General features: G+C 47.8%; 1 protein-coding gene across 1 annotated transcript; it reads right to left on the bottom strand.

The window, feature by feature from the left end:
* Positions 1–225: 225 nt before the first annotated feature.
* On the bottom strand, positions 226–12,884 carry Ces3 (carboxylesterase 3). The gene is made up of 13 exons (XM_026413291.2): positions 12,806–12,884; positions 11,521–11,725; positions 11,276–11,414; positions 10,985–11,118; positions 10,330–10,483; positions 10,110–10,214; positions 8,622–8,720; positions 8,138–8,278; positions 2,677–2,757; positions 1,718–1,865; positions 903–1,052; positions 660–738; positions 226–539 (listed from the first exon to the last, which is right to left on the bottom strand). The coding sequence occupies exons 2-13, from the start codon at positions 11,664–11,666 to the stop codon at positions 344–346; spliced, it is 1,572 nt and encodes a 523-aa protein (XP_026269076.2). The 5' UTR covers positions 11,667–11,725; positions 12,806–12,884; the 3' UTR covers positions 226–343.
* Positions 12,885–13,398: the final 514 nt, after the last annotated feature.

Below are 13,398 nucleotides of genomic sequence, written 5' to 3'. Positions count from 1 at the left end.
GGGGCAAGCAGTTTGGAGTCCCCTTTAAAAATCGGGTCTATGGAGTGGTCCATGATAGGCTGGAGGGCCATTTGAGTGATGGGTGGTCTCAGTGTAGAATCTCGGTATGGGACCTCCAATATGTTACCGCTGTTGGCCGGTGACGAGTCCTTGCTTCCCCGATGTTGAAGAATAACACCAAAGAAGCACGCCAAGGCAAGGTCAGAGTAGAGATTAGAAATTTATTAAAGGACAGAAGAAAAGACTTCTCCAGGAGGAAGAAGGGGACCCAGAAGGTGGAATCCCCTTCCTGGAACTTTGATAACCTTTGGGTTGGTCCTAGTCTAGAAGGCCCAGGCCTGCCTCAGAGCTCCTCTGAGACTTTCCTGCTCTTCTGCTGTTGGTGCCACTGTTGGATCCTCCTGGGGAGCGTCTCCGTCCAGAACTGCATTCGGGCCTCCTTTAGCTTTTGCCTGATTCGTGGCACCAGGCCAATCTCCAGGTATTGCTCCGACTCACTGAACCGGGGCCAAGCAGGTAGCCCTTTGCCATTGGGGTCCCTGGGAGACAGGAATGAATGAGAACCAAGGCCTTTTGTGCTGACCCTCTTGGGGGCAGATCTGAATGTCTCAGTCCCCAAATCTCAGGTTCAAAGCCAGTCATCATGCTCATTCACTCACCCTGTTCGGGCAAAGTGGGTCCACTGGGCCATCATGGTGAGGCTCAGCTGCTTCTCTTCCTCTGTGGCCTCTGGAAAGGCTGGGGGATGGGGGAATTAGACCTGGATCAGGGTCAGAAGGGACCTGGAAGGAATCCAAGGGTCTCTGCAGCTGGCTGGAGACCTCTGTCCCGACAAGCCCACTCTGGAACCTTGGAGCACAGCAGCCCAGGAATTGCATGTCTGTCTGTCTGTCTGCCCATACCTAGGAGGGAGCGCTCATCCATGAGGAAAGGACCCCCGAACATGAAGGCACTCTCAGCTCCATGGTCAGCCTTGACCCAGGCTGGTTTGATCTTCACAAAAGAACTGGGTGGATGCTGGAACTCATAGAGAAAGACGGAGCCTCCAGAATCTGTAGAAAAAGGGCAGGATCGGAGTTACGTGCCCACAGCATGATCAGGGCCTGCCTTTGGCTGCACAAACTTGTGAAAACATCAATCTTAATCATAGAAATGATGAAGATAACATGATTAGCAGCAAGCATTACTGAACTACTGCTAGGTGTTGGGTCCCTGCTCCATGAGCTATAAGTGTGATCAGTTATTTAATCCTCATAACAATTTTGAATCAGATTATCCCAGTTTTACAAATGAGGAAAGCCAGGCACAGAATAGTTCAGTATCTTTCTGGAGGTCACCAAGTTAAGAACTTGGAGCTATTCTAGAACTGTGTCAGGGAATGACAGCCGGGCTTGATGGAAGCAAGATGTCTCCCAGGAGAAGCATGAAAAGAAGACAAAATTATTCATACGTTGAATTAACCCCTGAGGATTGTGAAGAGCCCTTCTGGGTGACCTTTGATGAATCACTGTACCTCTCTGAGCTTCTGTTTTCTCCTTTGCAAGGTATCCTGCCAGAGATACCTCTCACTACTGTGATGCTACATCCCAGAGAGAGAGAGGACTTTGGGAGTGGCAGAAGGGTATAAGACAAAGGGCATCAGGGTAATGTTACCTGTGATAACCAGCTCCTGGGCTCAAGTAGAGAGGTTGGGGCAGATGGTCAGGGATAGGCTTACCCTGGAGATTTCTTGAGAAATTCAAGGTGGGAATGTAGAAAAGGATGTCAGCCATCAATTCCTGGAAGCTGTGGCATCTGGCTTGTGCATCTGAGTGATTGTCTATGTATTCATCTATGATGGTGAACATCATCTCAGGGGGCACATCCTGGGGCAAGAGGTCATGCTCAGGCCTGCTCAGTTCCCATAACTGTGACAGACCTTCCCAAGAAGCCCTATGCTCTCCAGCATAAGTTCCCTCAAATGCCAGAGCTCATATTCCAGGGATCAGCCACCTGTCTCCCTGCTTCTCTGGGAGTTCTAGATGGTGTCTGGGTAGGATAAGCTCAGGTTTGGAGTCAAATCCTAGTTCTGTGGCCACTGTTTGACTGTGTGACTTTCCACAGGGTGACTGAGCCTCTCTGAAAGGCCGTCTTTGCCTGGCAGGTTTGTGAAGTTTCCAGCACAGAAGAGTAGACATGGACTTGGAGTGGTTGGGATAACTGGGAAAGTGACCAGGGCTGGGGTCTGACCCTAATTCCATCTGGCATCTAACAGCTTAGGCTCTGGGGTTAGACAGAGCTGACTCAAGATCTGTCTCTTCTCATCTACCATGAGCCTCAGTTTCCTTATCTGTAAAATGGAGATAATAAAAGTCCCGACTTCACAGACGTGCTGGGATGAATGAAGGACACGAATGCCTATCCTTGTGCTCAGGATAGCACAGTCCCCAGCACACAGGATGTTCTACTTATTAAGGAGCAGTGACAGTGACGACAACGATGATGATGATGGGGATGATGATTTTCCTTTGAGAACCATATTGACTCATGTCTAAGGGGATCCTTCAGTGGAACTAAAATTCAGCAGTTGGGTCAAGGGGCTTGGTGAAGGTTGGGTATCTGTGAGGGTGAAGGGTAGGAGCTGAGACTGTGCTGGATCAGATACCTACCGGCCTCCTCCCCCTGCTTCTTGCTCACCGAATCAGTCAAGAAGCGTCTCAAGAAGGCCTTCATGTCCTCCTGGCTCATCTGTTCCATCTTATCCAGAATACCCCAGGCCTGTGGGGACAACCAAGGCCCTCTCAGTACAGCTGGACCACAGCCCTCCCCATTCCCAGCTCTGGACAGGGCAGGAGCGTGTTCACAACCCTGTGTCCATACACTTATTATGGACAAACCCACAAGTCCAAAGACCTCAAAAGATAAGCCTCAAATTGGTGTGGGGGGTAAAGGTGACTGGGAACAGTAGCATCACGTGCAACAGGCAGTGGTTGATGGTAGTACCACAGAAAATGAGAGAAAGTTTTTCAATATTTTTATGGAATAACATTAAGACTTCCAGGGGCTATAGCAGGAGCTACAGGCAAAGTTAAAAATGTCAAATGTTAGCCTTATATAAGTTATAATTTAGAGCACTGAAGCCTGAATCCCTGGGTTTAAGTCTCGGCTCTGCCACTTACTAGGTACACAACCCAGGACAAGGTACTTAAATTCTTTGTGCCTCAGTTTTCTAATCCATAAACAAAGAATCCTAATAACCTACTAGTGTGGTTTGGATCCAGAATGTGTTCCTGAAAGCTCATGTGTCAAAAGCATGATCCCCAAAGCAGCAAGGTTTAGGGTGAGGCTTTAAGGTAATGATTGGGTCATAAGGGCCCTGACCTCATCAGTGGATCAACCCCTTTCCTAGTTCATTGATAGCTGAATGGATTATTGGCAGGTGGGATCTAGTTGGAGGAAGTAGGTCACCGTGGGTCCTGGGAGGGTTTATCTTTCCCCTGCCCCTCTCCTCCTGCTTCCCAGCTTCTGCTTTCCTCCTCCATGCCCTTCTGCCATGATGATCAGCCTCACCTCAGGCTCAGATCGATGGAGCCAGCAGCTGTCTATGGACTAAGACCTCTGAAACCATCAGCCCCCCAAAAAACTTCTCCTCTAAGTTGTTCCTGTCAAGTATTTTTGTCGCAGTGATAAAAAGCTGACTAACACACCTGCCTCCCAGGACTGTCATGAAGACTGAGTGTGTTAGTGTACACAGTAGCCCGGACAGAGATTAAGCACTATGGAGATGTTAGTTATTAAAATTCATTTCATTGCTACTAGGCTCTTTGTTAATCTCGTAAGAATAAGAATGAAAAATTCACAGATGAGCACACAGTGTCTTCTAACCCTCAGATCAGAAGGTGATCTTATTTGGAGAAAAGGGTCTTAACAAAAATACTTAAATTAAGCTGGGTGTGATGGTGCATGTCTGTAGTCCCAGCTACTCAGGAGGCTGAGGCAGGAGGATCACAAGTTTGAGGCCAGACTTGTCAACTTGGAGAGACCCTGTCTCCAAATAAAAAATAAAAGGGGCTCAGTGGTAGAGCACCCCTGGGTTCAGTCCCCAGTGCCACAAAACAAACACCCCTCCCCCCCCAAAAAAGGGTAATTAAGATGATTACAGAGGTAACCATTAGGGTGGGATCTCATTGAAAATAATTGGTATCCCTGTTTACAGAAAAATTTGTACATAGAGGCAGACACGTACAGAGGGAAGACTATGTAAAGACAGGGTGGACGGCAAGCCAAGGTATGACCATGACTACCCACCCCAAGCTAGGAGAGAGGTCCTGAGTGATTCTCCTTCACAGCACTCAGAAGAACCAAGGAACCAGACTTGATGGCACTTTGATTTTAGACTTTCAACCTTTGTAACTGCAATTTTTTATCATTTAAACCATCCATATTGTGGCACTATGTTATGCAAAGATATAACAATTTTGAAAGAGAACAAAGGTGGAGAGTCTATGCTTCTCAATTTCAATAGTAATTGAGATAGCGTAGTAATGTCATAAAGATAGACATATATATTAATGGAATAGAATTGAGAGTCCAGAAATAAATCTTTATATTTATGGTCAATTGATTTTTAAGCAGGGATGTCAAGATAATTCAGTAGATAAAGAAGGTTTTTTAACAACATGGTATTAGGACAGTTGGAAAACCATATGCAACAAAACCTCTAAAACCATATTCAAAAATTAACTTCAAATAAGTCATAGACCTATATGTAAGAGCTAAAATTATAAAATTCTCAGGAGAAGACATAGGGCTAAATCTTTGTAATCTTGGATCAGGCAATCCATCTTTTTAGATACGCCACAAAAAGCACAAGCAACAAAATAAAAAATATATGAACTTCATAAGATAAAAAACTTGAGTGTTTCAAAGGATACTACCAAGAAGGTAAAAAGACAATGCACAGAGTGGAAGAAAACATTTGCAAATAATGTCTGATAAGGAACTTGTATCCAGAATATGTAAAAGACTCTTACAACTCGGGGCTGGGGCTGTAGCTCAGAGGCAGAGTGCTTGCCGAGCATGCGTGAGGCACTGGGTTCGATTCTTAGCACCACATAAAAATAAACAAAATAAAGAAATTCTGTCCATCTTTAGACAATATATATATATATATATATATATATATATATATATATATATAGAGAGAGAGAGAGAGAGAGAGAGAGAGAGAGAGAGAGAGGGAGAGAGAGAGAGAGAGAGAGAGAGAGACAGAGACAGAGACAGAGAGACAGAGACTTACAACTCAACAACACCAACAAAAGACAAATAATCCAATTTTTAAAATGGGCAAAGGATTTGAATAGACATTTCTCCAGAGAAGGTATAAAAATAGCCAATAGGACTGGGGATAGAATTCAGTGGTAGAGCACTTGGCTAGCATGCATAAGGCTCTGAGTTCAATCTCTAGCACCACTAAAAAACAAAGGCCAATAAATACCTGAGAGGATACTCAAACATCGTTAGGAAAATGCACACCCTCTTCACACCCACTAGGGTGGTTGGAATAAAAATGAGAGAATCAAAACAAGTGTTGACAAGAATGTAGACAAATTAGAACCCTCATATACTGCTGGAGGAAATGGAAAGTGGTGTAGTCACTTTAGAATACAGTCTTGCAGGTCTTCAAATGATCAAATATGTTTGCCATATGACCCAGCAATTCCACTCCTACATATATAATCAAGAGAAATTAAAACATATGTGCGATCATGTAGATGTGGTTTGTGTGTCTCTGTCTCTCCACCTTGCCCCTCAGGTTCATGTGTAGGAAGTTCAGTCCCCAGTATGGCAATATTGGGAAAGAGTGGGCCTTTAAGAGGTGAGGCCTAGTTATTGGGAACATGGGGACTGTGGGGGAAGGATTAACATAGTTCCTATGGGACTCCTGGTGAGTTCTTGTAAAAAACCAGTTGTTATTAAAGAGCCCCTCCTCTCCTGTCTTGCATGTGATCACTCCTACCATTGTGTTGTAATCTGATATTAGGAATCCAGCCATGGGGCCATCATCAGAATCTGCACCATGTTGTTTGGACTTTCAGCCTCCAAAACTATGAGCTAAATAAACCTTTTTACAAATGACTCAGCTTCAAGTGTTTCCTTATAGTGATGGACAACATATTTGCACAAAAATTTATGAATAAATGTGTGTAGCAGAATTATGCACAATAACCAAAAAGGTGGCAGCAACCCAAGTGTCTATCAACTGACAAATGGATAAACAAAATGTGGTATATGGTATCCATATAATTGACTCTGCAGCCATAAAAAGGAATGAAGTACTGATACATGCTATCACATGGATGAACCTTGAAAACATCATGTTAGTGAAAGAAGTCAGACACAAAAAGCCACATATTTTATGTGTGCATTTATATGAATTGTCCTGAATAGGCATATCCATAGATTTGACAGAAAGTAGATTAGAGACAGAAAATAGATTAGTGGTTGCTAGAGGTTGAAGGAGGGGGAACGAGGAGTGACTGCTAATGGGAACTGGGCTTCTCTTTAGAGCAATGCAAATATTCTGGAATAAGATAGCAGTGACTGGGGTGGGGGTGGGAGTGGGGTTGTGGCTCAGTGGTAGAGCGCTTGCCTTGTATGCGTGAGGCCCTGGGTTCCATCCGCAATACCACATAAAATAAATAAATAAATAAATATGAAGATATTGTGTCCATCTACGATTAAAAAATATTAAAAAAGAAGATAGCAGTGACATCAACTTTGCAAATATACTAAAAACTAGACTAAATATACTAAAATACTAGACTTTATAGGAGTGAATTTTGTGGTATATAAATGATATCTCAATAAAGCTCATATTTTTAAAATGATGATCTGTGAGTGCTGGTAAGTTTACTAGGAAACTTGTGGATTCAAGTTGCTGGTGGCAGTGTAAATTGGTGTAGAAATTTTGGAAAGTGCTATGCCAATGGCATTATGTAAGAAGTGGAGGGGTTTCCATGAGAGGTATCGATTATTTTCCATGGCTAAAGCTTTTACATGGATATTTAGTCAACACAGAGTTTGTTGAAAATTTTACAACTGTGCTACTGTGGATGACTCGGGGGGGGGGGGTGATCAGCTCCTGCCCCAGATGTAGGGAGCAGTCCTCAGATTCCCTGAGGCTGAGAAATGACCTCAGCTTAGATCCTGGGCATAGGCAAGCTTGGACAGGTCTTGGGAGTCAGCCAGGTTGGCACTCTGTCATTTTTGTGCTCACAGCTGCCTGTCAATAGTGTGACGGCAAGCTGTCTGCCAGAGTCTGGGACATTGACCTGGAAACTTGTACAGTCTTTGTCCTTGAGTGTCAAGAGAACAAGAACCTTTCATGCTGTTAGCAATGCCCCTCCTGGGGATTGATTGCAAAGGAATAAGTTAGAGGACAAAAGCTGTGGACATGAAGGTGTTCACTGCACTGTTTGCTGCAGTAGCGAAAACTATAAGCTGCCCAAATGCCAAAGTGAAGAAACAAGATGAGACCCTTTCTTTGTGGGAGGTTTGCGGCCATTAAAAATATTTGTTGGGCTGGGGGTGTAGCTTAATGGTAGAGTTCTTTATCTAGCACGTTCAAGGCCCTTGATTCCAACTCCAGCACCACAACAAACAAACAAAAAAGAGTTCTGCAGAGATGAGTAGACAAGTGAGAATGATATAATAAGACGCTCAGGAGGAAAGCACAATGTTGCTATTTTGTGGGGAGTTCTGTGTGCAGAATGGACTGGAAAGTACATGTCCCATGACTTGATGCTGTCTGAAATTTCAGAGTCTTAGGTAGTCAGGCTCTCAGGCATGGAGTCAAACTAACCAGTCTCACAGAGTCTAATGTAGAGACAAGATCCCAACAGGAGAGTGCTGTGGATCGGAATGGCCCAGACCACTTTGTGCAAAAGCTTGATCTCCATAAAGGAAATATATGCCTTATGAAAATGAAGCTTAGTGACCTTGAGAGAGTCCCTTAAACCTTTTGAGCCTCAGCTTTCTTACCTACCAAATGGGAGGAAAGGAGCGCTCAGTGCACAGGACTGTCATGAGGACATTGGGGTAGAAGCAGATTGGCTGGAAAGGGACCTGAAGGGCATAGGTGCTGGAGGACACTCACCTTGGGAATGAGCCAGCCAAACTCATGATTGTTGACACCCAGGAGGAAGGGCACAGAGTGGAATTGCCGCTCATTTATGAGCTCCTGGGGACTTTGGGGAAAGAAGGAGCCATCAATGGTGTAGGAAGAGATCAAATTATTCTGCAGGAGAAAACAAGGCAGGAGGCCCCTGAGTCAGGACCAAGCCTCAAAGGATGGGAATCCTAAGGGCCACCCAGATGCATGTTTGAGTGACTGACCCTTGAGGAGATGGAGGGTCCAGCAGGGAGTAAGAAGACCTGGAGCAACTACTGCTTCCAAACAGATGTCTTCCCTAGCAGCCAGGGCCTACCCTTGGGGCTGGGGTGGACCCTCATCTCCTTCCTCTCATGATAGCTGCCCCAAGTCTCACCCCAGATTGGTAACTTCCCCTCTGCTCCCATAGGTGCTGGACAGGACCTTTTCTGTGCTATTGTCTGTCACCATCCCCCAAGAGGCTGCATACCGACAGGCTGGTGATCAGCTCCTGCTCTTTCTTCTGCTGAAGGCATTGTACCAGCTCGGCCGGGGAGTCAGAGTTGCAAGCCAAGGAGCGTGCTACATTCTGGAGAAACACATGTCACGCCTCCCTCTCAGCCCCCCCATCTCCATCCTTCCAGTCTACTCCTTCTCGTACAGAGGGGTTGTGTTTGTAGAATACTGGGCTGTTACGTTACAGATCAGGCCCAAGCCTGGCCAGATACCTGCCACCCCCTCTGAGAGGCCCATCCCTGCTCTGTGTGGCCCTCAGTGACATCAAAATGCCATTCCTTGTTGAGGGAGGATGGAATGAGTGCCCTTTGCCCTCTGAGAACTGTGTTCTTTTCTGTGTCAACACAGTTTGGGTAGGGTGCGGAGTGGGAGGAGCTCCATCAGGCCACAGTCTGGGGATGCAGGGGGTGCCACGATTGGAGCAGGCCAGGGGTCAGGTAGGAAGTGAGGCTGTTAGGGACAGCTTCAAGGGAGACAGGGAAGGACCTAAAGTTTGAGGTGGAGAAAATCTCCACGGTGAGGCCATCGACAGGAGGCTCCTGTTGTCCAGTTAAGAGGCGCTGTGCCCTGCTGAGGTTCCTGAATCATCTTGCACCAGGGGTTAAAGTATTCAGCTGCTCTTCTACCTTAGATGGGAACTGGGGCTAGGCGAGGTTACTGACCCAGCCTCCCCTTGTCCCTGACTCTATTGCTGGCCTTGCCCTGCCTCATCAAGGTCTCTCTTGCCTGTGCTCTTCCTTGACCATCTCCCGGGCTTCCTGATCTCCAGAGTTGCTCCCTTCAGCCCATCTTCCACTCCAAGTAGTTCAGACTCCTCTTTGCCCTGCTTCTTCCTGCCCTCTGGATCAAGTCTAGGTCCATTGCACGGCCTGTGAGGTCTCTGCAATGCCTCCTACTTCTCCAGCACCTTCACTTCCTGCTCTGTTCCCTAACATGTCCTATTCCCTACCTGATGGCCTATTCCCTACCTGATGGCTTCCTACTTCCAGGACCTCTCACTGTCTCACACCTGCAGCCTTTGCAGGTGCATGGGGTTCCCCTTCGAGAACTCTCTGGCTTCCCCTACAACTCCTTGCAAGGCTGTCAGTGAGAATCTGGTTGGGGGGGGGGATCTAGAGGCTGAATGGAAATCTCTCAAGCAGCAGGGTGACTGGGAATGGAGAGTTCCCCAAGCACCCTTGGGGAGAGGTGTGCTCCCCAAGATCTCATCCTGGGGAGGGGGCCAGAGATGATCCATTTAGGGGTGGCCTCCTCCAGGAAACCATGCCTGACTGCCCAGCCCATGGAATACAGTCATTTCCTTTGAGCCTCCACGGGTACTGTGTGTTATTCATCCTGGTTTGTTCCTCTCTGACAACAGGGAGCTCCCCATCAGTGACCATCTCTCACTCTGAGACCTTAGGACCAGCAAAAGTAGGGTGTGGAGGCACACATGGAGTAAGAGAGTAAAGAAAATGCAGACCTGAGCTTTGGGCCATGGGTTGGGTTCCATGAGCCCTGGAAGAGTGATGACCCCACTTTGTGCTATGGCTCTGTGGAACAGCCCTGTAGCCATCGGAGACAGGACCTGGGTGCAGTGGAGAAAACTGATGACTATTAGAAGAGCTCAGGAGCTGAGAGGTATGGGGCTACAGTAGCCCTCCCAGCCTGGCTCCAATTGCTAGCTCCCTGTGATGACTCACGAGTGCAGAGACGATGACACCACCAGCAGATCCACCAAAGATGGTAACACAGTTGACATCACCTCCAAAGGGGGTGATGTTTTCCTGCACCCAGTGTAGAGCAGCCACCACATCTAGGAAGCCCTGGTTGCCAGGCACATGCTTGTCCCCAGTGCTAGGGGGCAGGATGGGGCAGTAGTTAGCTCAAACTGACTCCCCAGACACATTTTCCTTGGCCATTGCAGATTTGCTTTGAATCAGCCACCAGGATCATGAACCTTCCTCTGCTCCCAAAGTCACCTGGCTATGAGCCTTGCTTGGCACCTATACACCCAGTATGTGGTGTGGACAAGCCTAGCAGGGCAGCCAGACAGGACTGGCTCTCAAGTGGCTGCCTGGGCTTGTTGCTCTTTGCCCCCGGTCCCTTCCGGGACTCTGGCCCTAGCCCAGGAAGCCAATATCATTTGTCCTAGGGACAAAGTTCAATGTACAATTCCAGCTTTGGCTGGGCCCATCCCCAGAGTAAAGCCTCAGGGAGATACCCTCCTCTGCCCCAATCATCAGGGTTGCAAGGCTCTCCATTCAGGCCCTGGACATCTATTCTAGCTCCTTAGTTCTTCTCATGAGTTGACTTTTCCAGGGCAGTCGATGCCTTCTGCCAGGCTATCCATCTCACCTGAAGAAGCCAAGGAGCCCAAGGCGGTACTGGACTGTGACTACTACCACATCCCCATAGGCAGCCAGTGCTGATCCATCCTGGGATGTGGCAGAACCAACAATCAGAGAGCCTCCATGGATCCATACCATGACCTGCAGAGATAACCATGGAGCAGTGACCCCCAGCTTCTGGGACCCAGCTGCCCAAGGATTAGCTCGGGGCATTCTCAGGACCTCCGAGGTGGTTTGGGAATAGCTGGGAGCAGATGGGCAGGTGGGCAGGGTGAACATGGATCTCTGGGCTGTATACCGGCCTCCTGGTCTCTGAAGTGGTCTCAGCTGGGCTGTAGATGTTGAGGACCAGGCAGTCCTCAGAAACAGAGAAGAGCTGGTGTTTTCCATTGAGTGTAAATCTGCTGTTGTTCATTCTTTTCACATCCTGCAGGCACCTGTGGCCAAGGATGAGTCCGAGGGCCAGTTGGTCAGCCCCAAAACCCCTGGAAGATAGACCCCTGCCAACCTGCCTGCTTGGCCACCCCTGCCTGGGCTACTCACATGGGGGGATCAGTGCTGGCATCCCGCACACCCTCCCAGGGCTGGGCTGGGAGTGGGGCTGAGAACCGGAGAGGGCCCAGGGGTGCCTGAGCAAATGGGATGCCCAGGAAGACATTCACGAGGCGATCTGTGCCCTTCACACCCATCTGCTGGCCTCGCACACGGCCCAGTGGGGTGTCCACTTCAGGACCAGTGACTTTGGACCCTGAGGGCAGGACGCAGAGGCCATGGGGTGAGTTTGCAGGGTCCATGAGAGGATGGGGTGAAAGATGATCTCTCAGAATGAAGAAAACACTTGCTCTCTGAGCACCTGTTCCTCCAGGCTCTGTGCTGAGCACTGGCACGCAGCACCACAGCAGTCTGCAAGCTGGGCCCTCTGATTACCCCTTTAAGTACCCCCAACTTCCTCCTTTTGGCTTGGCATCGTTATTGCTTCCCTCCACACCAAACCAGACTTGCTGTGGGGCCTTGGGCCCACTTGTCCACTTGAACCTCAGATTATTCATCTGCTAAAAAAAAAGTTCTAATAATCATGTCTTTATTTTCTATATTCCATTCTTTATTTTCTATATTAGGTTTGACATCTGAAGCCTTGTTGACCTTGGAGGGACTGCCTCTCCCAGGGTTAGCCAGTTTCTAAAGAGGACACAACATGTTGGGAAGCAAGTTATTCAATAGGAGCTTATTCAGAGCCATACCCCAGCCACCTCCTCAATGGATTTTCATAATCCTGGCCACTATCCATTAGCCCTGAGCACTCCAGGGCCAGGGACCAGACAACTTGGGACAGAGCCTCTATGCTCCAGACTCTGCTGAAATTATTCAAACTAGCCCATCCCAAGCCTGCTTAGCCCACTTACCTATTCCAGCTTGAGGAAACAATAAAGGTTCATGTCCACATTTTCCTCTCACTCCCTCTGCCACCTTGGGTATGGTGCATCTCCTATTTCTAGGCAACAGTGAATAAACTTCTTTCTTTGTGACAGCCCTTTGCACATCTGCTTTTCTTACCATACCCAACTAAAATAAATCCTGAGTCCCCTTCAAACAAAGGACAATTGTGTCCCTGGACATGGCTGCTCTGGGGATCACATACACAGCAAAGGCAGAGCCCCTACCCATATGGCATGCACATACCTTGGCATCCCTAAAAGCTGTGCCCCTTCCCTGAGCTGGCCACCCACTCTTCCCCATCCCTACTCACCTCCCTCCCCTCCTCACTTGGTCTTCCTGCCAACCCAGACATTTCCACTCCTCAGACCCAGTGCTGTTCAGTGTATCTTACCAGTGGCCGTGGTAGTAAATGCCAGAAACAGAAAGCCCACCCATACCAGGGCACTGGACCCAGAATTTACCACTGTCCTCATGATCCTCACAATGGATTGTGGGCAGAAGCAACAGAACATAAAACCTTTGGCACCCTGACCTTTGGCACCATTGATATTTAAAGGGCGATATTGTTTAAACCTCCATAGTCCATCCCACTTGGCTGGTGACCAGCTTCATGTCTCATGCTCTGATTAAGCCAGGGGCAGAACTGGGAAAGTCCCTTGCAGAGGACAAAATATGATAGCCCAGCTATGTTCAGATCCCAGCTCTTACTCTAATTCCTATTTGCCATGTGCTGAGCTGCTTTCCTCTGAGGTTCTTCTGCATGATATTCTTTGCCTCGCTTTAGGCCTGGAGCAATGAAGTAGACAGACCATCGGAACCTCTCAAACTGATTTTAGCTGTCATGCCCTGAAGATACACATGGGAACCGAAGCCTCTGGCCAACAGCCATGTGAATAAGCCATCTTGCAAGTGGATCCTGCAGTCCCAGTCAAGACGTCAGATAACCACAACTCTTTCTAACTACAAGCACATGTGAGACACTGA

Source organism: Urocitellus parryii, chromosome 15, assembly GCF_045843805.1.
Source record: "Urocitellus parryii isolate mUroPar1 chromosome 15, mUroPar1.hap1, whole genome shotgun sequence".
Classification (NCBI taxonomy): domain Eukaryota; kingdom Metazoa; phylum Chordata; class Mammalia; order Rodentia; family Sciuridae; genus Urocitellus; species Urocitellus parryii.
This window is presented reverse-complemented; position numbering and strand designations above follow the sequence as displayed.